This window comes from Nipponia nippon, unplaced genomic scaffold (genome assembly GCF_047370975.1).
Source record: "Nipponia nippon isolate SJK-2023a ecotype South Korea unplaced genomic scaffold, ASM4737097v1 scaffold_7, whole genome shotgun sequence".
Classification (NCBI taxonomy): domain Eukaryota; kingdom Metazoa; phylum Chordata; class Aves; order Pelecaniformes; family Threskiornithidae; genus Nipponia; species Nipponia nippon.
The window spans coordinates 51474383-51497348 of record NW_028262391.1 but is presented as its reverse complement, the minus strand read 5'-3'; the positions used below and the strand labels follow the sequence as shown (position 1 = coordinate 51497348).

Sequence of the window (22966 nt, the reverse complement as noted above, 5' to 3'; positions counted from 1 at the left end):
CCCAGCCCTGCACCCCTCCCAGCTCCCATCGCTGCCATCTCCATAACGCTGCGGCTCAGCGTGTCAAGCAGGATTGAGCAAACCGAGCGTGATGAGCAGCAACAGGGGTTGTTTTTGCTCTGGGGCACAGTGCCTGTCTCTGGAGCTCAGCTTCTGCTCGGGCTGTCCTTGGCTCTTCCCTTCTCCGTCTGCCTTTTCGTTTCCCCCCTGCCAGGGAGGAACAAAAGAGCAGTGTGAGCCGGAGGATGACAAAATGGATGCTCCCTTTCCCCTCTTCCTCTGCCTTCCTCCCAGCGTCACAGCACCAGGATGCTGCGGCCAAGAGGGATGACGTGGGGAAGCTGAGACGTGTTGGCTGGATAGGGGATGCTGGCCACATCCCCAACTTTAATGGTATTTTTTTCTTTTTCCCCATTTCAGAGAGGATTTGGACCAAGAAGAGAAGGCCAGGTTTGGTGAGCTCTGCAGCGGCGAGAACGGGAAGGGCAGGGAGTGGTTCGCGAGATACGTGAGCGCCCAGGTAAGGGGAGAGATGGGCGAAGGAGCAGCAATCCCGTACCGGGGTTTTGGAGCAGCCTGGGCAGGAGGCTCAGGCCAGGGGAATTTAGCAATGGCCCAAAGCAATATTTTTGGAGGGCAGGAACTCGGGGAAAGGGAGGAACTTCAGTACAGGGAGATAGAGAAGTGAATAAATGCATCTTGAGGCAGTTAAATATGTGCTTGTTGCAATGTGGGAGAGAAGTCATGTTTTATTTAAAATGAAATCAGCACTCGGAAACGTCCTATTCCCTAGAAAAACAATTCAGAGAGGCAAAGCGCTGCCTCCAAGAGGGAGCCCCGACTGCCTGTGCTCTCTGCCCACCTCCCTGCGGCTGGGGGTCCCGGGGGGCCGAGGTCGCCCTTGCTGCTTGCGGCAGGCAGCTGCCCTGCGGGTCTGTGCTAAACCCTGGGCTTTGTGCCCGCAGCGCTGCAACTCCAAGTGCGTCTCGGAGCAGACCTTCTACCGCCTGATGCAGTCGTTCGCCCTCGTGCTATTCGAGTAAGTCGGGGGGGTTGAGGGCTTCGTTGCAACCACCGTAACCCCCTGAGATCAGAGCCACGGCTCGAGCAGGGGCAGCAACCACGAGGCTGCTTGGGTTGCCATCGCGGGGTGTCTTCACCGAACCCTTCCTCCATGTCAGGTGTCACCAGATGGATGACTTCAGCCCTGCCAAGAACCTCATGACCATGTGTTTCACCTACTACTACGTGGGTAAGAGGTGCCTGCACCCTCGGGCTTTGCTTGTGCTGGAGACCAGCGGTGAAGGGTGCCCTGTGCATGGGAAGGGTGATGGATGGGTACCCAAGCTTGCTCTGGCTGACTCCGATATGGAGCAGAAAAGAGCCTCCATGGCCCAGAAGCTGTGCAAACCTGCCGGAGCCCCTCGCTGGGGTGGTACATCACGCTGACGCTGGTTTGTCATTGCTTCTAGCCAGGGATGTGTGCATGTGGTGATCCTCAGATGTTCCCCAACCCTGGGGATGTGATGTGAAACCCCCAGCCCAGAAGCACCTTGGCTTGTTGCTCGGTGTGTGGTGGTCATTCCTCCGCGGGGGGCTGGATTTTCTATCCAAAATGGGGGGAGAATAAAGACCTACAGGAATGGGGATTGGGATGGGGTCTGGGCTGTTTCTGTCTGGCTCCTGGTCTCTGCAGTATATCTTGTAGCTGGGAGCAGGTCCCCCAGGGGCTGGCAGCACCCAGGACCACAGGGCAAGCTGAGCTCCTGCCACGTTGCCCACAGGCAAGACCCACATGCTGCCTTTGGAGGCCAAGGAGAAGCCCATGGGCAGCATCGACTCGTACCTGAAGTCGGCAAACAGCTGGCTGGCGGAGAAGAAGGACATCGCGGAGCGACTGCTGAAAAACACATCAGCCAAGACGGAGAACGTTAAGGGCTTCTTCGGGGGCCTGGAGACCAAACTGAAGGGTCCTACCACCAAAAAGAGCGAGTGGGTACCACTCCGTTGGGTGGGCAGGGTGGGCTGAGGCAGGCACTCGTGACGTGACCAAGCCAGAAACCTCCTGGGCGTAGGGCCACTGTGAGCCAGGGGTTATCATGGCCATGGGAAGACGGTCTCTAGCCTGGTCCCATGCTTCATACTTTGATCATTGGGCATCTTGTGGCCTGGGAGTCCTGTGTCCCTTGGACATGGAGATACGTGGTTCCAGGAGATGGTGCTGTTGCTTTGTGGTCTTCTGCATCATCTCTGTACTGGGTCCGGCTGGGATGGACATCACAGTCTCTTAGCCACTTTTCTGGCCCTGGGGCCAGTGGCATGGGAGCAGAGGGTCTTTCAAATGAAGGTGCTCCCCTCGCCAGGGGGGCCAGAGCTTTGCTGCATGGGCTGTCGGGGGGACAGGCTTTTTGGGAGCTGACCCTGATTTCTGTGCCACAGCGAAGGTGAGGACAAACCAAAGGAGAAGCTGAAGAAGACGGGTGAGTGGGGCCAGCGTTGCTGAATTAGGCATGGTCAAGGCATCTCTGGGGAAGGAGCAAGGGTTGGAAGTGGTACGAGATGCACGGTGTTGCGGGAGGTGTGGGGTGGGGAGAAGGGCAAGAGGGACCGATGCTGTCTCCGGTGAGCTCCTAGAGAAGTGCTCCAAAGGGACCTTCCCAGCTCCTTGCTTTGGAGCAATCACAGCTCTTGTCCCGCAAGGACATCTTGTGGCATCTTGTCCTCAGTGGCACTGGGTTGCAGAGGTTTGGGCATCCACCACCCTTGAGCTTTCGTGCTGCTCCAGTTGCGACCCTGGTAGCTGCATGGGCTACCAAACCAGAGGTCCAGTCCCTCGAGCATCCTCCTGGGACATCCATGCCTTAATCAGAGCTAATATCTGCCCACAAAGGGCAGCCCAAGCTCCTCTTCACGTTGCTGGGGATGTGTTGGGGCTGAGTATTTGGTTTGCAGACCTTGCCATCACAGCTGCTTGGATGCCGAGCTTGGGGTGCGGGGGGCATAAAGTCTGTGCATGGGTGGGAAGGTGGGAATCATCCACACCTTGGCATGTAACTGTGTGTCCCCACAGTTTCCATGCAGAGCCCAGAGGAGGAGAAGAAAGGAGAGAAGATCTACCTGTACATGCACCTCAAGCAGCAGCCGATCTGGTAAAGCCGGCCCAGGGCGAGCTGGCTCCTGCCCGGCATTGGCCTCCCCGGGGAGGGGATTTGTCCTCCTTGGCCACACATTCCCCAGACTTTCATGAGTGCTTTTAAGCTGCTGCCGCCCCCAAAAGAGGTGGCCACGGCTTTTGCACATCCCTCGTGCTCATGAGAGTGTGTTTGCAGACACACAAGGAGCTGGTCCAAAAATGGACCAAATCTGCCAGACTTGCTTAGCCCCCCTGGAATCATCTCCGGGCCCCTGGGACGTGGGTGAGCTGGGAGGACTGGGGGCAGGTTGGGAGAGATGAGGGGTGGCCATCCCCAACATCTCCCTCCCTCCCTGCAGGCACAACCTGCGGTTTTGGAACGCCGCCTTCTTCGACGCCGTGCACTGTGAGCGCAGGAAGCGGTCCCCCACCACCAGGTAGGACATGTCCCCGTGGGAAAAGGAGACGCCGTGTCCCCTCCAGCCCCCGGCATTCCCCTCTGCTCCGAAAAGCCCTAAGCGTTACTGACCATGGGAAAACGCTCTGCTTTCCACCCCTAATTGCAAAGCTGCTGGGGCCACTGGGTTGTGGGGTGGGCAGGTAAGCAAGGGAAATAATCCCTTTCCTCAGCCAGATGGATGCACATCCTCTTAAGGATTTGGGAGCAGGAGGGTGATGTGCATCCTCTTAGGGATTTGGGAGCATGAAGGTTTTCTTGCTCATTTTGCATCATTTTTGCAAGTCCTAGAGGTGTGTTCAGAAAACCTAGCCAGGGTTTAGGCTGCTGGTGCTTAGTTTGCAAACAGATCTGGGAAAAGATGCTTGGTGCAGCCCTTTGGGGAAGTGCAGCGGATGGAGAAGGGATGCCCTGGCTCCTGGCTGTCCCTGGGAGGGCCATGGAAGTGCTGGCAGCACAGCGTGGGGACCGACCCCCGGCAGCCAGCAAGGACAAGAGCTGGGGACGGCAGCGTAGTCGGCCCTGAGGGCTGGGAGGATTGGGATAAACCTTGCAAAGGGAAGGGGCTGCTCGTTTCAGAGGGTGGCTGTGTGCAGGGAGCATCTGGGTGCCTGGGCATGGGGACCCCACCGGGGTGCAAGGGTGGGCAAGATGCTCGCCGGGCTCATGCCCATCTCTTGGTCCACCATGGACATGCTGCAAGGGCTCGAGTGATTCACTCCTTGCTCGACCGCAGTTTCGCCCCTCCGAAGCTATTAGTCTGTGCGGTGCTTTGAGGCTTTGAGCTCTCGGGGTGAGAGTCCTTGAGCTCGGAGCATTTGAACAACCCCTTTTCTGAGCAGTAATGGCACTTCTTGAAGCAGCCAGCCCTCCTGCATCCTCCCCAAAACCTGAGCTAGGCCAAGGCAGCCCTGGCTCACACCATGGGATGCTCTGCCAGGCTCAGCGCACTGATCAATCTCTGCTTCTCCTTTATTGCTTTTCTTTTTTTCCAAGCAAGCCATTGAAAGAACCTATTGAACAGTAATGTAGCCATAACTGCATTTGCTTTGATTAAGCCCCAAATTAGCAGCAGCAAATGTCTCACAAGGTCATACGCCACCGGCAGCTGCTCTTTGCTCCGAGTGCCTTTCCCAATTAATCTGATGGCTGAGCCTGCCTCCGCTGCAGAAACAAGCCCAACTAACGAAGGAGCTTTGGGAGCTGCAGCCTGGAGTACTCTGAGTATCTCAGGGGGGTTGGAAGGTGGTGGTGACCCCCCCTCAGTCCTCTGGAGAGGATAACAGAAGCCACTGGGTGAACTGGGATGCTGCTTGCTGGACTGAGGATTAAAATCCCTGGCAGGAGTTGTTGGTTGGCGAGGGCTGGCGTCCCACGCGCTGGGTTTGAAACGCCAGGGATGGTGCTTGACCATGGCAGGCGTCTGCAGGGTGCGTGGTGACGGGTTTGTGACGGTGCCCATCTCTGTGGGGTGGCCAGGGCATCGCTGGGGTGGCCGGGCTGCGTCCTCCCGGGGCTGCAGTGAGAGCTGGGGAGGTTTTTTCTCCTCTCGGTGGGGAGGGCTGGGGATGGGGGGAACGAACCAGAACTAAACTCCTCTTTTTCTCTCTCTTTCCTCTCTCTGCCTCTAACGACCTTCTTCCGTCTCTTCTTCTCTCCTTTCCCCTCCATCCCTCTGTCTTGCATGATCTTTCACACACCACTTTTGTTGGCCCCGTTTCTGCTGCCGCTCCAGAGGGAACGCTGGGGAGGAAGAGGAGAAGAGGTGTGTCTGTCCCCGTACTTCGGTGCATTAGTGTCCAGAGGCTGATGCTCACTTCAGGTCCAAATCCTGCCCTGGGGAGGGGGGTAACGTGTTTCAGGGGGGCTCTGAAAGGCCCTTCTCCACTGGAGAGGAACGGCCGCCGGAGGTTTGACTTCATGTGCATCATCTTCTCGAAAGGGCCAGAAAGGTTGAGAGTGGTTCCTCTTTAATGCGGCTTTTTAAAAAGAAACCCGGCCGATTTCAAGCTGTGGTATTTTACTGTGGGAATCAGGAGCCCAGCTGCTGGGGAAGCCAAGGGTTTGTGCCGGGAACGGTTCCCCGGGCAGGTTTTGGACATGAACTGAGTCTCTTCGTGGAGAAAGCATCCCCCTCTCCTGTCCTTCCTGCTTGCTCCCGGCTTCTGCTGCCGCATAGATGTGCCAAGGATCCTTTGCCAGCTGGAAAAGCTGGTCCTTCTATTTTTTTTTAACGCACTCTTGTGCTGCCATCCCTAGATAAAAAATAAAAATGCCAACGGGGCTGCATGTCGCGTTCGTGAGCGTGTCCTCCAGGTTGCAAAGCTCAAAAGCAGCCGCATCCATCCGCGCTCCAAGCTGGGACTGGGGGAGCAGGGAGAGTCATTGCTCTCTTGCTGGAGCGTGGAATATTCGATCTTGGAGCAAATCACTCGAAGTGATGGCATTAGCAAGAGGATGAGGGCTCTTTGAAGCTCGGCAGTAAATCTTCTGCGTGGTTAAGGCATGCGCCGGCAACTGGATAACTTAAATATTGCTTAGATAGAGCATTGCTCAGGTTAGCTGTGCGGGGCGAAATGCTGCTGCTGAAAGATGAGCGATGCCGAGCGGCAGAAGCCCCACCTCACCGGCGCGGTTCTCGCCAGTGCCCGGCCGTGGCGAGGCTTTCCTGGGTACCCTGAAACAGAGGCAAGGGGTTAACGCAGCCCGCGGGGTTACGCACCCCTGCGCCTGCCCCGCCGTGCCGGTATAAAGATGAAAGGGTTTGAGTAGAGCCACATGTGGGCTTTCCCCTTTCCCAGGCATGTTATTCCCGAGTAACAAGCCAGAAGCACGGTGAATTTTTCTTGGGCACTTTGATAATTTTTTTCCTCCCCTTCCTCCCTCAAAAACATAAAAAGGCAGGAAAAAAATAGTTACAAACATGCTTCTTCTGTAAGTGGGCCAGTGAGATCTGTGAAGTTTTGCTTCCAGATTTCAAAGCCCCTTAATTTGATTCTTCTCCTTTCTTTTCAGCCTCCAGATTTGGATGTGGTTTTTATTTGCTATCGTAAGCATTATCTGGGAAAAATTACACCTTTCTTTTTTTCTTTTTTTTTTTTTTAAGCCTTTTAAACATATCATAGAAGTTTCCAGAGCCCTATAAATATAAGCAGCTGACTCCTGGAGAGCGAAGGCTCAGCTCAGCAGCTCTTGCACGCCCAGGCTGGGCTGACTTGAGTGAGGCCAGCCTCCCCGTCATGGGGTCAGCCTGACTGAGCACTCATCCTTTCCCAGTTTCAGCAGCACAAACACGCACTGGGGCTGAGCTAACCTCACTGAATTTACTGCAAGACACCCTTCTTCCCAGCCGCCGTTTCCACCCGACACAGCTCCTCCAATCCTGCTTGGCGTGCCGGCGAGCTAGCGCGAGCTGCACGCGTGCCGTCTGCTCCTGGTGTTCTCCTCTTCCTTCTCCTCCATAGAGCTATTTTTCTTCTACCTATCCCTGGTTTTCCTTGCTTTTCCTCCTCTTATCCTTGGCTGTAACCTCACCTGACTTCTTGGAAGGGGTCTGGCTTCACCCTGGAGCTGTAGTTTCCCCGGTGTGCATGCACTGAGCCCCCCTGCCACCACCTGAGCATTGCACCACCATAGTGACATTTCTGTGACACAGGTTTTATTCCCAAAGACCTCCAAGTGGGACATCTGGATGGGGACTCCTGCCACCACCTAGAGTGGGTTGCAAACATCTAGAGCTTAAAAAGCCTTCCTTTAAGGCACTGCTGCAGTTGCATTTGCCAGGGAGCCGGTGTGGAGCTGGAGCATCCTCAGGGCAGTGCTGTGATTCCGGACTTCAGCCCCCGAGCGGGGCCGTGGGGAGGGGCACGGGAGCCCCCCGTGTTGTCGGAGGGGGGAGGTACGTTTGGGGAGCAGCTTGCTCGGGCCTCGGGGAGTTCGAGCCCCGCTGCATCGAAGCAATGGCACCGAAGCTGAGAGACGTCAACTCTGTGCTGGGCCAATGCTAGTTCCTAGCTCTTAATCAAGGCCTTCAGGAAAAAGCCAAGGTTGAAGAAGAATTTCTTCCTGGGGCGTCTCTTGCTTTGCCCCAGGGCGAGAGATCTGTGAATGGATGCAGGTGTGCGAGCTCATCCAGCACCGCACGTGCGCTGGCAGCCGAGGGGCTCTCGGTGCCCTCCTGTCCTCGGGCAGCCTGGCCCTGGGGAGGGGGCGATGCAGGCGGGGGGTCCCAGGGTGACGGCGGTGCCAGACGGGCTCGTGCCTTGCAGGGAGAAGTGGTGCCACATGACGCAGGAGGAGCGTGACGACAGCCTCCGCTTCAACGAGAACATCACTTTCGGGCAGCTGGGGTGAGCAGGGCGCGGGGACCGTCCCTCCTGCAGCCGGGCTCCGCGGTGTGTCCTCGCCAGCTGTGGGTGGGACACCTGACAGATGTTCCCCCACTGGGGACATCCCTTATGGTGCAGAGGATGCTTGATGCTTCTCCCCGGGACCTGCTCCTGCCCCTTACGTTGCAAATCCGGGCACCACAGGGACATAGCACGCTCTCCCGCAGCCCAGCATCATCCCAGCGCCTGGTACAAGGGGCTGCGGAGAGGAAGAGGAAGGTGGGGGGAAGAAAGGGCAGCCTGGCCCTTCCCTCACCAAGAGCATCTCTGTCCTTCCTCAGCACCTTCATTCACAACATGCTGGCGTTTGGCCTGAACAAGAAGCTCTGCAGCGACTTCTTGAAGAAGCAGGCAACCATCGGCAATTTGGATGAAGGTGAGGGCGAGCCTGGGGGATGCGCGCCCCCTTCGCGGGGTCCCGGAGGGACAGAGCCCACCTGCCTGGCCGGGATGCTGCGGCACCCTCCCAGCACCCTTCTCTTTCTCCTCCGCAGAGCAATACAAGCTGCTCAGCGACCACATCGAGCAGATGGCCACCGAATAGCCGCCTGGCTGGCACGGCGGCAGAGAGACGGTGGCCGGATCAAGTGGGGAGAGGAGAAAAACCCACCTCCGGGGCTACCTGAAACTGAAGCTGGGCTACTTAAAAAAAGTCACACACACAAGCTGCAATAAAACCTGCATGATCCTCCACCAAACTTTAGAGCTGCACCAGGGCAGCCTGTAGAAATAGAAGCCAAACAGCCCCCCCCTCCCTCGGCAGACCCTCCTGCATCTATTTTCAGAGTAGACAGTCCCAAAAGTGTATTTTGTCAGTTAAAAAAAAAAAAAAACCAAACAACAAACCAAAAAACAAGACAAAAACAAAAAGAGAGCGACTGCTGCGGCCCCCCAGTGTGTTTATGGGAGCTGGATCGCTGTGTCTCCAGCCCCGCCGTGAAACGCCGCCTGTGGTCCTCGGTGTTTCGTAGCACGACAGTGGCGGGTGCAGAGCTGCCAAATGTCTTTGCTGCTCGATGTCTTTCTGAGGCTGCCATGGATGGTGGTAAATCCGGAGAAATACAAAGCTGTGAGTCTCCTGCTGCCTTTCCCTGCCGGCATCCGCTGGGCAAGCACAACGGAGGCTGGAGCTGGACCAGGGATGCGGGAGGTGATGGCAGGGAGCGCGTCCACCCGCCGAGGCCGCATCCAGCCACCGAGGGAAGCCACTGCTGGGGGAGAGCAGCTGGCCCTGCTCTATCCCAACTCCATCCCAGCCAAAACCACGACAGACCCGTATCCCTCCATAGCGAGGCACCGGGTGTTCACAGCATGCGGGTTTGTAGATCCTATCTGAGGATGGCGATGGGATGCAGCAGCCGACGGGAGGCTCTGGGTCAGTCTGGCAACAGGTTGTGTTGTGTATCCAGGGATGTCACCGCCGGCCAGGGACATGGGCAGTGTGGGGGCTTGATGGGAGCAGAGATGGGGCTGGCAAAGTGCTGCTGCCTTCCTTGGTATAAGGCTCCTTGGGAGCCGGAGGGAAATCCTTCCCTTGGGAAACCTTCCCTGCGCTGCCTGTGTGGTTTTGTACCTCTGGGCAGAGAGAAAACACAGTTTGCTCCATATCATTAGCCTGGATCAGCAGGAAAAAAGCCATGGCCTTGGGCGGGATTGCCAGGAGAGGAGGCAGAGGAGCACTGCGTGAAAGCGACTTGGGAGGAGGTAGCAAAGCAGCAGCGAGGCAGATCCCCCGCTCCCTGCTGCATCGTCAGCGTTCGGGGCTGCCGCGGGCTTGCGGCGTTTCCCAAAGCCTCCTGGCTTCCCGCAGCGGCCGTGGTATTAGATTAATCGCTCTCCTTCCGCGGGCTGCACCTCGCTGCCCTCTCCTTCCCCAGCCCCTTCGCTCCAGCTGATCATCAATCAAACCTGAAATAGCCCTGTCTTAACTACAGCTCCTATTCTGCTCGAGTGACAGCAGCTACCCGGTGTGCAGCGTATCGGAGCCCCACGGAGCTCGGCATGGTGTTTGCAGAGAGGCTGGGGACATGGGGACATCGCTGCTCCTCTCTGCAGGGTGCATCCCTGCTCCGATGGCAAAAGCTGCTCCTCGAGCAAGAGGAAACCCCAGCCCCATGCAGCCAAGGGGCCAGCGCTCAGTCTCACCCCAAAAACATTGTCCTGAAACACGCGTCCAGGCTTCAAGGGACCGTCAGTCCATTTTTGCCCATGCTGTCAGCTGTGTCCTGTAAGATAAACAGCGTAACAGGGTTTTTTCCGTGTAGCTCTCAGTTTTTAGTGTCATTTCCTACCATCAAAATGATGCTTTTCCCTAAGCTGGGCTTCCCTTGCTGCTGGGATTTTGGGAGCTCTGGTTCCAGTCGGCACAGAGCTGGGACTCTGCTCCATGCTGGGTGTCGTAGGAGGGATCGGATCCAGCACTGGCTTTCCCTTGGCCATTCCCAAACCTGGGTAGAGTTACTGGAGACAGGTTTTTTTCCTGATGGAAAGGATGTGCTGGAGCATGAGCACCAGGCAGCTCAGCACCAAGACCTGCGCCCTGGAGCATCCCATCCCCACGGCATCCCCAGGTCTGTCTCCACTCGGATCTTTCCCAAATCCTGCTTTGTTTCTTTATTATTATTTTTTTTTCCAACATGAAAAAAAGTTCAGCGGTGAAATGTATATTATTTGCATGTGTATTTTTCTAAAAAAAAAGTATTAAAATAAAATAAAAAATGTCCATAAACCCTTCCTGACTGGGACTGTGTGAAGGATGGGGTGAGAGAGTGAGATTGGAATAAATTGTCTTAAAAATTACTTTCTCGCTCAGCCGTTGTCATGTGTTTTAATCAGATGGATCTTGTCCATGCTGCCTGCTCGGCCTCGATGGTCCCCGGTGCCTTCCCCAGCTCAGCCCCTGCCGGCTTCTCCCTTTTGATGACCTACTTTTTTAAGAGGGAAAAATTGATGCACCTTTTAAAGAAATGTTAGCGTTTGCCCTGGAGCCAGCTAGGCACACGAAGGAGATTTAATTTTTATTTTCTTTTCCCCTGTGCGCTCAATCTCTGCCAGTCGCTGCTGATCTGACGATGGAGCTGGGATCCTGCTCTGGCCTCGGGACATTTGATTTCAGTGTATTTAAAAATCAATTACTCAGTATTATCTTATTAAAAAAAGATGTTCCCTTAGATTAATGGGCTGGGAGTATCACCTTCCACCCAGGCTTTGGAGACCACGTCCCCTCGGGTCTCCGTATGGCCAAGCCGAGCCTGTTCCCTGCCCTGCAGTGCTGGTGTCTCTCTTGATGGCCCAGGAGCAGGGTTTCACGGCCACATTTCTCTTAGGAAGGAGCTTGCCCTGCTCTTTCTTTTTTCTAATTCCCCTCCTTGGAGCACTCCACAGATTCACCATGGGAGGAGGGAAACCCACCAGCCCTGCAGCCCATGCTCGGATGTCTTACCTGGGTTTTTACACGGGTACGGGCTGACTAGCTATGGAAAACCAGAAGCCACATGCCCTGGGACAGCTTTCGTTCCCTCCATCCAATGAATTACTTATCGCCTTGCCTGATAAGCTGCTGTGTATAAGAAAAGAGGTGTTTATTCCTTAGGTATTTGCTCAGTGCCGGGTGCCCTTTGCAGCGGGTGCACCCCCAGCGCCTCTCAGCCACTGGTTTTGCTGGCTGGGTACAGCCTGTGCTTGCAGGATGGTATAGAGAGGCTATAGGGGCAGCATGCATAGCAAGGAGTGAGATCCTTGGCCACCTAACCCTGAGCTGGGAGGTCTCCCAGCCTCCCTGAAGTGCTCAGGAGCAATGTCCCTGTCCTGCTCATTGGGCAGTGCTCATTGAGCCAACTTAGCCTTTAATGCATGAGAAACGAGGTCATTAAATGAGGCGAGGGGCAGCTGAGGGATGGCACCCTGCCCAGGAGGGTGTTTGGCTGAGCTGAGACCGCCCTCATTTTAAATCCCCAAGGGTGGGTTAGACCCGCTGTGATTTGGGTAACGGCAGGAGGAGACCCCGGCAAAGGTAAGAGCAGCACCGGAGGAAGAAGGTGCCGTACATCGTGGGCACAGCCTGCGTCCCCGTCCCTCCCTGCGGGGTATTAATGACACCCTTCGTGCAACAGCTTGAGGAAAGCCGATGCAGTCCTCGGGTGGTGACACCCACCCGTTAAACCCAGGGGTTGGCAGTGGCCTGGTGGCATCCAGCTCTGATCCTTCAAGCCCCAGTGCAGCAAGCGGCTCTCAGCCCCCTCTCCCTCCCTCCAGGGATACAAAGGACATTTGCTTGCTGGGCTCTGGGGGTTTTATTGCGTCTCTATTAAAGCTGTTAAAAATCTTTCCATTGTAGTAGTGTCTGGGAGTGATAAGTATTCATAACAGAGGGGATTCAAGATGGGTTTGGTTGTAAAAACACCTCTAAGCTGGCTGGATTTATGGCTGTTAAATCATCCCTTTTCTCATCTGTCACAGCCTTTTCAGATGTTCGTCACTGAACAACAGCGAAGTTGGGGCCATAATTCGTGCCGCAGTGTGCGGAGCAAGAGGGAGGGGAGTCCTCTCCGTCAGTAACTAGCTCGTGATTTATGGGGACTGTCTCTTATTCTTTTTTTTTTTTTTCCTCGAGCAGAAGATGCTTTGACTCTTGCTAGCTGCTCTCGTCTGCGTGCTGCTGCCAGCTTGCTCGGCCAGCTGGAGCCAGGCAAGGGCTGGTGGATTTAGAGCCGTGTTGGAAAGTTTGACAGCAGCGTTCGGGGAATTTGGGGCTGGCCCTTGCCCGCAGCGGGCTCTGCAATGCGGGGCTGCGCCTCTCGCCGTGCTCGCGCTCCGCTTTGGGACTGCATCTCCCCATCCTCCCCTTGCTTGGGGCTGAAACATGGGAAAATCCCACCGATGCCCACCGCAGCGGCCTGCCAAGAGCCTGGGTTTAGGCAGTGGTGAGTCGGGAGTTAGCAGGGTCGCCCCGTCTTGCAACAGCAGCATAAAACTTAATCAGCGCTTTGCGAGGCAGCACTGCTGGAGATGCCCGCTGCTTCGCTGCCGGAGCTGCCCGCTCTCCCTTTCCATTGCTGCAGCGCTTCTCAAAACAGATCACGGAAAATCTTTCGGGGGTAAAGCCTCCAGCTTTGCCCAGGTGCTGGCAATCCTCACTCAGCCTCAGAGCATCCAGAATGTGACCCATGGCCAAAGCGAAGCTGCCAGACACCAGGTGCCGCTGCACCGGGGCCAGCATCCCGCACGGGTGCTGACAGCTATTGCAAAGCCTGGTACCCGCAAAGCGGGACCCCAAAACATCTGGCAGAGGCTGTTTTGCCCCCCATTTCTGCCAGATGCGCCGGTAATCGGTTTCGTAGCCCCATCAAGTGTCTGCCAAGTGAACTGCACTGCTGGCTCCCAGCTTTCTGGCCCCTGGGTCAGGCAACGCTTGGCCCCATATCGCACATGGGCATTTAAGCAAAATATACAGGGCTGTTGGTGCCCTCAAAGCCGGGATGTGCCCGGGAAAAATTCCCAGTAGATGTGGCACCATCCAGTCTTCCATTGGAAAAACCACTGGTGTGAAGGGGGGGTTCTGTGCAATGCAGAGCAGGAGCTGGTTTGCGGCCAGGGGACCCCGGCCATCGCCCCGCGGTGTCCCTCGGTACCCACAGGGTGCGCGGGCAGCGGCGGATAAATAGTGAAGGTGAGCGTGAAAAAGGCTGCGTGTGGGGGTAATCGGGGGGGCACTGCCCAAGGTGGGGGGGCTGGGGCTGGGTTTTGCAGGAGATCCGCAGAAGTAATGTGCCATGCTTAGCTGGCGGCAGCGCTCCCCTCTTTAGATTCTCTGATGTCTAATATGGGGTGTCTCAGCCTTCCCTCAGTGCTTTGGGGCTCTCTCCATTAAACACTGCTGAATTTTCTAGGGATTGTAGGAAGGAGACCTGTTGAAATCCCCTTATTCCTCCCTCCAGACAAGGAGCATCTCCAGGAGATGTTTCCTCTTGTCCTATGGTAAGTGTCTAAGAAAACCCAGGGGACTCATTGGTGTGCTTCCATTGCAATGGGGGGGACGTTTAGCTTCTAAGTCTCTAAACTTAGACAGATGGATTCCACCACTAAAGCATTTGATTTTATCCTTCTCGGAATGATTTACAATTGAAATTGGAAGATTCCCACGGAGAAACATGACTTTGATTCATTTTCTTTTCTTTCTTTCCCTTGCAGGAGCCTGAACTTCCCAAATCTGTTTTACGGCAGCACAGGGATGCTGCTGGGAAGAGCTGTGCCGCGGCTCCTCTTTCGGAAGGGCTGGAAGGCAAGGCTGAGTCACTGCGTGCACAGACAGAGCTGCAGATATGGCCCTGGACAGTAACGAAACACATCTGTCCTTTGCAGCCACATCCCAGATGTGAGTCACATCCTCTCGCTCTGCACTTTCAACCCGAGACGCTGTGTGTTCGGGCAAGGTCACTGCAGCTTCTTGGCCGGCCAGGGAGGTGCGTGGTGGTGTCTCGGCTGAATTAGTTTTACCAGGCTTTCACTCAAGCGCCGATTTTTTTAAATTATTTATTTATTTATTTATTTATTTTTCACTGCTGGTTCCCCAAAGGGCATCGAGCTCAGCTGTGAGCGGTCTTTGCCATGGGCTCAGCCTAACTTGCCCCTCCGCAAGCAGAGCGGGATGTGCAGCTTTGCAAAGGCTGGATAAGCTGGAAAATCCCATCCTTTCCTGCCAGCATGCTTTCTCTCCCCAGCAGATCCCTGTGGAGCTGGTTGAGTACAATGCTCGAGGATGCTTTCTTGGTAGGGAGGACGCAGTGCTAACGGGGGCCCAGCCCATGACCAGTTCCCCTCTCTCCCCCCGCCAGCAGCACGGCTGGTGCAGCAAATGCTCTGCGCCATGCACTGGGGGATTTGCTTCGCAAAGCATCAGCCCAGCGGGTGTGGGTCCTGCCGGGGCTTGTTTGTGGGTCCACAGGAGCCCCCAAGCATAAAGATGGCATCGGAAGGCTGCCGAGCATCGGCAATGAGCGTCCTCTTGGGCAAAGCAGAGCGTCAGCTACTGCACTGCTGCTCCTGGTGCTATTTCTGACAGTGCTGTGAAAGCTGTTTGCTGGTTTATTCCAGCCCTGGGGCTTTTCCACGTGTTGTGGCTTCCCGCAAGCCTCGGGAAGGAGGATGCACGCCTGGGGGGGAGCGGGCTCCGGAGCCACTACCAGCAAGAAATCCCAGCTCTGATCCTGGGAAACTCTTTCAAAGGCCCAAAGCAGCTGAGCATGTGTCCTAGCTGGGAATGCAAGCAGAGACTGAAGGGTGATTTTCCTCCTACAAATAGGGTGGAGGCATGTGTGTTTTCCCTGCAGCACACTGTTTATCCGGCGGCACACCGTGCGGGTGGCCGATCTGCCCCGCTGCATCCCGAAGTTCCTGTTTTATGAACCGTTCCTGCCGTTTCCCGATGAAATGGGACATTTTCAGCTGCAACCACAGGACAGAAACCCTGGGGGTGCCAGGTGGGACGCTGGGCCTCTCGTGTCACCCCTGCACAAGGGCGCCTTCTCCAGCCTTTAGCAATTAATCAGAGATAAACACCTCCTCCTCCTCCCTGGGGACTGGGCATTCAGGGTGTGAGAAGCTCTACAAATAAGAAATCCAGGGATGTGGCACAAAAAAAAATGAGGTCCCCACAGGATTACTGTGGAGCTGGCAGCCAGAAAAGCTGCTTTCTTGCCCAAGGGAGGCAAAATTGAGCAGTTTTCCTTGGCTGGCCTCTCCTGCCACTGCGTGTGCCGCTTCCAGGCAGGGTGCTTCGACAGGGCAGGGGACAGGAGGGACAACAGGGCCACCGCTCACTGCCCGCAAGGTCCTGGCTTTGCCGTCGCTCAGGCAGTGCTGGAAATGGGTCTGAAATGACCTTTCCCCATTGCAGCCCATGGGGTGGTTGCTTTTGCCCATGGCTTTTAGCATCCAGCCCCTCCTGGTCCCTGCAGGGGCTTGCTGGTCCCCACAGAGGGGTTGCTTGGAGAGGAGCCGGTGCCCAAAGCAGGCAAGGAAAAGGATGCTTAGCTGGAAGGCCAAGTTTCCCAAGATGGCACTGTGGTGTTTTTTTATAAGCTGTCACTGCCAGCAGAAAGGGGGGAAAAAAAAAAAAGCTCCTGAATAACATGCGTCTGGTGCAACTGCGCAGGGCAAATATTTGACGTGCTGAATAAATGAGCAGGAGGGAGACGTCAGGCTCTTGCACCGGGGAGCTCTGACTCATGTTCCCACAGCAAGCAGCACTTCAGACACCTTCCCTGCAGGCAGCTGCCAAATGTCCCCATCCCTGGAGCGTGGCACGCAGAGGCGAGCGTGCCCACGCCTCCGCTCGCAGCCTGGGATCCTCGTACAGCTCCGGGGCTGCAATTAATACCCCAGGGTGGGCTGGGGCAGCCTCATGGGTGATGGAGAGGTGGCAGCAAGGGGGGTGTCCAGGAGGGTGCTCCTGGGGTGCACCCGCTGGTTTGGCCCCCACCTCCCCTCCGTTTCCTACGGATGCTGAGCTCTGATCCAGTCGTCTCCCAGCCGTATTCACACTTAGGATGCTCTTATTGAACAACCAGCCCAGAGATGCTGCAGCCACCTCACTGTCTGCACAGTGGGCTTCGCCTCCTGGCTCCGACTTGGGTTTTGGGTGAAAATATTGGACAATTCCCTCCCTCCCAATATGCACTGTAAGCTTGTGCTAAAGCAGCAGCGTTTTTCTGGCCGGTTACTCGCGGTCGCTCGGGTGGAAAGCTCGTTCGTGCAGCAAGAGCGAGCGTTTAAGCAGAGCGCTGTGGTTTTTCTGTCCGTCCGATTGCAGCTGCAGGGAAAAAGCGGAAGATCTCGGCTGAGCTCTCGTTCCCCATCAGGGTAGCATTTGTGCACGGCGGGGGACGACGACCTGCAATTCAATCTCCAGCACGAAAACCTCCGCTTTGGGTACAATACTGCCTGTGTCCTGCTGCAGACGAGCCATCCCAGGTGGCTGCGGCAGGGACAGGCTGTCCCAGCCTCCTGCTCACGCTGGTGGCACTGCCTGCCTGGAGGGACAGCTTGTGCCTCCGAGGACAGAAAGTCTTTTGCAATGTGCCTTGGCTTTGCAGCGTGTGTGCGACTGAATTGTTCTCCCCCACCGGCTGCATCCTGAGGTTTGTGGGTACGAAAGTCTGCATCTCTTTATTCTTTTTAATTGCTATAATTTGTCCAGCTCTTACTCATGGTCAGGAGCAAGGCTTGGCTTTGAGCTCCCTCGGTGGATTTACTTTGGTTTCGATGCTGTGCAAAAAGAAAACCAAACCCTTGTGTTGTGCCCTGTACGTGCATCCCGTGCACGGGTGATTTTGCTCGCTGGAGTAATTTGCTTGCCCCAAGTCGGACTTCTCTTGTGAATAAAGCTATGTGGGATCCCAGTCTAAAAGCCACAGCCTGGGAAACTTATGCAGAGGAGGGAAGGAGGGAGATTGATCCTAGCAGGCGAACAGCAGAGCTGATTGCTGTTCTCATTGCAGGCGAGGGCTGGGCTGGTGCTAATTAGGAGGAGGCTGGGTGGAGGGCAGAGTGCGATAGCTCACAAATTGCCTGGGAGCAGAGGTTGATGCCTCCTGCCCTGGACGCTGGGGCGGCGGGTGCCTGGGGGGGCTGGCAGTGCTTCCCTGTGCCGGTGCCAGGCCTGGGGTGCTTGGTTGGGGATCCTGCTTGGCTCCTGCTCTGGTCTTCCAGCATCCTGGACCATGGGATGCTTTTTCCTCCCTTGGGTAGGAAAGGGAGCCTGGCTGTGCCGCTGTTATCGGTCTGCTGGCAGCAAGTTGCAGCCTCTCCATTTGCGCCGTGTCTGGGATGGAGGGGGGGGGGGGGGTGAAGACAAGGGCTTGAGCAAAAGGTGCAAGATCAGAAAAGGGAATAGTTGAGGAAAACACGTCTCTGCTTGGAGGAGACTGAAATCTGAAGTATCCAGGGAAGGAAAAAGTAAAGGCTGGTGGTTTTGCCTGGGGCATGGGGAGAGCGGCCGGCGCAGCCTGGGCTGAGCACAGGGCACGAAGCAGCGCCGAGCTGGGGAAGGGACTGGGCTGTGGTGGGATGCGTCCCCTGGTCCTGCTCCCGCAGCCATGAGTGATGCTCCCCATCCCTGTGGGACTTCCCAGGAGCTGCTCCCGTGGCCAGGCTCATCCCGTGCCCATCCCTGGGGACCCCGCAGCCATGGGGAGCAGCGTGATGCCCCTCCAGACCCTGCTGGCACTCGCCACCCTGAGCCCTGGCAGCAGCCAGCGAGCCGCCTGTCCGCAGGCAGGGCCTGGCAGCAGCCCGGGGGGCCGCCCCGCCGGCATCGCCGCCCCAGGTGGCCATGTTTTGCTCGGCAAAGGTGGATGGGAGCCACCATCTTCCGAGCGAAGAGCATTTTTAATCTCCTGCTCCCGCTCCGTGCAATTAACTTGATTCCCTCCCGTCGTTTCCTGCAGAGGTTTAATTAAAATGCATTGTTCGCCTCGCCAATTATTTGCTCTGTCCCCCGGATAACCTCTGTGCAGTGGCTGTGTTGTTGTTGCTTTTTTTTTTTTTCCCTTTTTCCTTTCTCTTTTTTTTCCCCTTGTTGTTATTGAGGTTTCTCTCTGCTCCCCCCTTGGCAGCTCCTGCAGCGTTTACCTGCCCGGGAGAGCGGGACAGGGGACGTATGCGATGCACGGCAGCCCCGCACGCACAGGGGCGAGCGGGGGGCCGCAGCATCCCCGCGGCGCCGGGGGGAAAGGCGCATGGAGCTCCGTGCCCCCGAGCAGCTGAAACAACAAGACCTTGTTGACTTGCCTTTGAGTTCCCCAGCGCTCGGCAGCTGCTGCTCCAGCAGGTGATAATTGAAACCGGGAGCGAACCTGGATGGCGTCAGGGGTTGAGATGTAGTTCAGGCTTCATCCCCCCCCTCCCTCCCTGCCGCCACGGTGCAATGAAGCTGCCGTCACCGGGGCTTTGCAAGGGACCCCAGGGGAGATGGGTGGGTGACACCCTGCTCTGGTCCCCAAGGGGAGGGGTGGTGGGGCTGGGAGCCGAGCGGCTGCACCACTGCAAGGTCATACCTCAAGGAGCGATTTTGGAGAAGGGGTGTTCAGCGCTTTCTAAAAATAACCCCGGCGCAGGACCGAAATAACAAGCTGCTCTCAACCAGTGCTGTGCTTGAACCCGGGCCAAGGCAGCTGCTGCCGAGCCGGCGGTGGCCCCTCGGTGTGCCGCGCAGCTGGCCTTGGCGGGGGGGCACCCGCCGGTAGTCCCCCCCACCGGCAGGGGCTGGGGAAAGGGCAGAGAGGGGGCGAGCATCGTATGCCGGATGGCTTCGAGGGATGCTGGTGATCAGCCGTAAAATGCAATAGAGGAGCCTGGAGGAAGGGCAGGCATCTGCTCTTGCAAAGGTCCCTTGGGAAGCGGGGGTTGATCCCCCCCGAGGAGCCAGGCTTTGGGAGGGGGGCATGGCTGTGTGGTTCCCCCTTTCCGAACGGGTCTGGTTTGGAGAGCAGGACCTTGTCTGGGTGTGTCGGAAGACACCGACCTCACGGGGCGTCTGTGGGTTGTTAGTGTCATGTCCTCCTGCAAGGTCTCCTTAACGCGTCCCTGAAGGCTTCTCTGCTGCTCTCCCAGAAGCCTTTCCCCTCTTGCCTTTCTCAGGTCCTGCTCTCGTTCTTGTCTTTCCTTGCAGGGGCTCTGGCAAATGTCATTGTTGTGGTGGTCCCACGAACTGGGATTTACTGGCTCGCTGATTTCAAGGTAAGGGTCTGGGCTCGGGGTGTGTTTCATCAGGCTCTGTGCAGCTCCAGGCTGCAACCTCTGTCCCTGTCCCCCCAGGGGCTCCCTGGTCCGGCAGCCTGGGGGGATATTTGGGGTTGTTTCACATGTGAAATCCCAGGGGATGGCATGTGCTGTGTCCTGGTCTGTGATGAGGTGCTGGGAGGCCCATCCCTAACTGTGGGGTGGCATCCTCTTTGGCAAGGATGTGTGCTTCCCCCCCCGCTGCCCGCTAAGGCAGTGGCCGGCTCCATCCTGAGATCCCTTGTCGCAGGCAGGGCTGGGGCCAAGCATCTGCCAGGGTCAGGCCCCACGGGAGCTGGCAGAGGAGGCGGTTTTCCACTCTGGAGCAGCTGGAGAAGAGCCCAGGCTCTTTGTGCCGCAGCCCCAGGGTGAGCTGGCTCCAAGCCCCCAGCTCCTGCATCTCCCCGGCTCTTCCCCGGGAGCGGGAGGAGATGGGGAAAGGCAGAGGACGAACCCAAATCTGCCCCCGCCATGAAGCACATCGGTGTGTCCCCCAGCCTGGCTCCAGCTGGGTACCGCGGTGGTGCTGCCCTCCCGCGCGGTGATGGGCAAAACCCCTGCCTGCTTTGATTTAGGGCTCAGGACCTGCTGCCTGTCACGATCACCTAGTCGACAGCCTCCACCTTTCCGACAGACTGGGAGAAGCCCGAATGATGTGGGTGAGTGATCCCATCAGCTTCTGCGTGCTTTGGGAGACCCCCAGCACACTGACGCCATGCATAAAAGGCCATAAAAGGTGCCATAAAAGGCACCCACGAGGCACAGGAGCCGTTTCCCTGAGGAGGACAGGATTGCACCCTCTGCTCGAGGTCATGTCGTGGCTGCCGGAGCTAATTACTGCTCGGAGACGAGCCTCGGCCCCGGGGTAGTTCTGGGAAATCAGCGCCAGTTGGCTGCTTCATCCTGAGACCGATAGATTAACTTCAGCTTCGCGCTCTGCCGACGGCCGGCGCGGTGCTTGAGGATGGAGCAAATTGAACCCAGCGTGGCGTTTCCCCCTCAGGAGACCTTCCTCCGGCAGCACCAGGAGAACCATCCTGAGCTCCAGCGAGCGGGGCCAAATCCGGAGGCTGCTCCTGGAGGTGATGGGGAGCTGTGGCTGTCGCAGTTATTCAATAAATATCTCCTGTGGCCAGCTGGAAGGTTTTTCTTTGCACTTGCAATTGCCTCCTCCAGAGCATTGTGCTCCCATGCTGTGCTCGCCATGTGGCACTGGGCTCTGGCGTGAAAGCTGGATGGAAATTTGGATAAGGTGAGCCCTGGCCCAGGGGTTGGGGATGCACAACGGGGAGGATGGGAGGGAGAAACTGGGAATAAACCCACCACAGTGCCGGCCTGGTGGGGAGAGTGGGCTCAGCGAGGATGCTGAGTGGTGAGATGCCAGAGGGAGGAAGGCCAGGCTGTGTTTTCATCCTCCCTGGGGTGGTTTTGGGAGCTAACGCTGTTCTTCCCGCAGGCAGTGGGTTTTGTTGGCATCTACAAGGAGGTGGTGGGGGACAGGATTCAGATGCTCGTGGACCTCTGCTCCTTAATCCAACCCAGCAACCTGGCTGGGTCTCGAAGAGCTGTCCCTGATAGATCTAAGTCGAAATTACTCTTAAATGGCACGGGGATGAGCTGCTCTTGGGGCTCCAGAGCGAGCAAGCATCCCTCCTGGGCCGTTTGCTGGGCGCTGCATTCAAGCCCAGCCGTGCTGAGCTCCCCTCTTCTCCTACCCGCCTTTCCAAGTCTGCTGATGAAACTTGGAGCAGTTTCCAGTCTAATTGCAGCCCCGGAGCGGGAATCCCGAGCCCTGCAAGGAGGATAAATCCTCTTTTATCCCTCTGGAAGAGGGTACAGCAATAGCCTGGGGACCGCAGCCCTGTTCCACGCATCCTCCCTGGGCGTCCTTCGAGGGAAGGGTCCAAACCTACCCCACGTTCCAGCTTAAAGCCTGGCCTGGAGTTCAGCCTTGGGACCTCCCCAGCCAGATCTACAGGGCTGATTTTGGGGGAGGGAAGGGCCGAGCTCCACGCCACAAGCTGTTGGCATTGAAGTCGAACCAAGCACGCGCGCGGTCCTCGTGGTCCGGCGGGGATGTGGCTGACCCCGCTCCACCCAGCCAAGCAGCAGACAGTCTCTCCTGGGACAGTGTGTGCTTCTCAATGCCCCTCATTTTGTTGTTTTTTTTTTTTTAATTTTTTTAGGCTTAAAATCCATATGCCTGGCTGTTACTGCATTTATATGTATGTGCTTTATAATTGAAAACTCTCAGTTGTGCGCTTCTCCCATGCAAAGCGAAGGCTTCAAAGCAGCAGGTGGAAATTGAGCCGATATCTCTGCTGCCAAAGTGAAAATTTGAATGAAAATTTAATTTTTCCTCCGCAAAGCGGGGAACCAGGTTCCCAGGGCCCTGATTGAGAGCCTGCCGTGACCCTGCCTTGCAGGGGCTGCGACGCCGTGGGAGCAAGCCCTGGCTCTGCTCCAGGTATGCAGAGATATGGGGGATGCGGTGAAGAAGGTCTTTCTGGAGCATGACTTGGCCGTGGAGTTTGAGATGCTGTATAACAGCAATGTGATTTCCCGATGGGTTTCTGGGTTGAGGAGAGGGGACTGGGCATCGCCCGGGCTTTGAGCATCACCAGTGAGGCTTGGTCCCCTCCTGCAAGGAGGCTCAGCGGCCTTGGGGCAAGGCATGAGCCCATTGATGGTGTTGAGTGGTGCTCCATGCTCAGCAAGGTCTTGGTGCTTCCAGATGCCCAGGTGTACTTCAGCCAGGTGCTTTTCTGTGGCATCGAGTTGCCCTTGATCCTCTTCAGCATGCTGCTCTTCACTGCCATCAACCTGGTGGCCCAGGACTTCATGCTGGCCGCCGTTATCACCTGCAGAAGGTAACGATGACATTGGCATCATGCAGAAGGTAAAACACTGCTGTGAGCATCTGCTCCTGGGCTGGGTGTTTTTGGGCACCCAAAGACTCCCCAGGGCCACAAAGGGCTGGGTCCCCAGGGAGGGCGTAGGGCAGGAGGTCGCTGTCCCCCTGCCCTCACTCGGGGACCCCATGGCAGGGCAGTGCTGGCAGCACGGAGGAATGGCAGGCGTAGAGGGAAGCAAGGAGAAGAAACCTGGCTGTGAAACTGCTGGTGGAGAGATGCTATCCGAGCTGGAGCTGTGATGCTGCCAGCCGTGTGAAGGAGGAGTGTTCCCCCCGGAGGGGCCGGGGCTTTTGGG

General features: G+C 56.8%; 1 protein-coding gene and 1 long non-coding RNA gene across 11 annotated transcripts in view; both read left to right on the top strand.

Annotated features, from left to right (window-relative positions):
• KIAA0513 (KIAA0513 ortholog) overlaps positions 1–10777 on the top strand; it is a 28903-nt gene extending 18126 nt beyond the window's left edge. For 7 of the 9 annotated variants that reach the window (XM_087740280.1, XM_087740282.1, XM_087740281.1 and 4 more), the window contains 11 exons: positions 421–520; positions 966–1039; positions 1182–1252; positions 1785–1992; positions 2440–2480; positions 3071–3149; positions 3493–3570; positions 5326–5355; positions 7859–7939; positions 8260–8354; positions 8473–10777. In XM_087740280.1, coding sequence (XP_087596406.1) covers positions 421–520; positions 966–1039; positions 1182–1252; positions 1785–1992; positions 2440–2480; positions 3071–3149; positions 3493–3570; positions 5326–5355; positions 7859–7939; positions 8260–8354; positions 8473–8522 — 907 coding nt within the window. In that variant the 3' untranslated portion in view covers positions 8523–10777. The remainder of the gene's footprint in view (positions 1–420; positions 521–965; positions 1040–1181; positions 1253–1784; positions 1993–2439; positions 2481–3070; positions 3150–3492; positions 3571–5325; positions 5356–7858; positions 7940–8259; positions 8355–8472) is intronic. The other 2 variants (XM_087740285.1, XM_087740286.1) reach the window with 2 other exon arrangements.
• Positions 10778–11951: 1174 nt separating this feature from the next.
• Positions 11952–20871, top strand: LOC148051073 (uncharacterized). 2 transcript variants are annotated; one of them, XR_015700508.1, is made up of 7 exons: positions 11952–11990; positions 12594–12900; positions 13867–13954; positions 14168–18806; positions 19647–19714; positions 20332–20415; positions 20760–20871. It is a non-coding gene; the product is annotated as an uncharacterized LOC148051073 (long non-coding RNA). The 2 variants fall into 2 exon arrangements; XR_015700507.1 differs by lacking the exon at positions 20760–20871 and having other exon boundaries at positions 20332–20748.
• The last annotated feature ends 2095 nt before the right edge of the window (positions 20872–22966 follow it).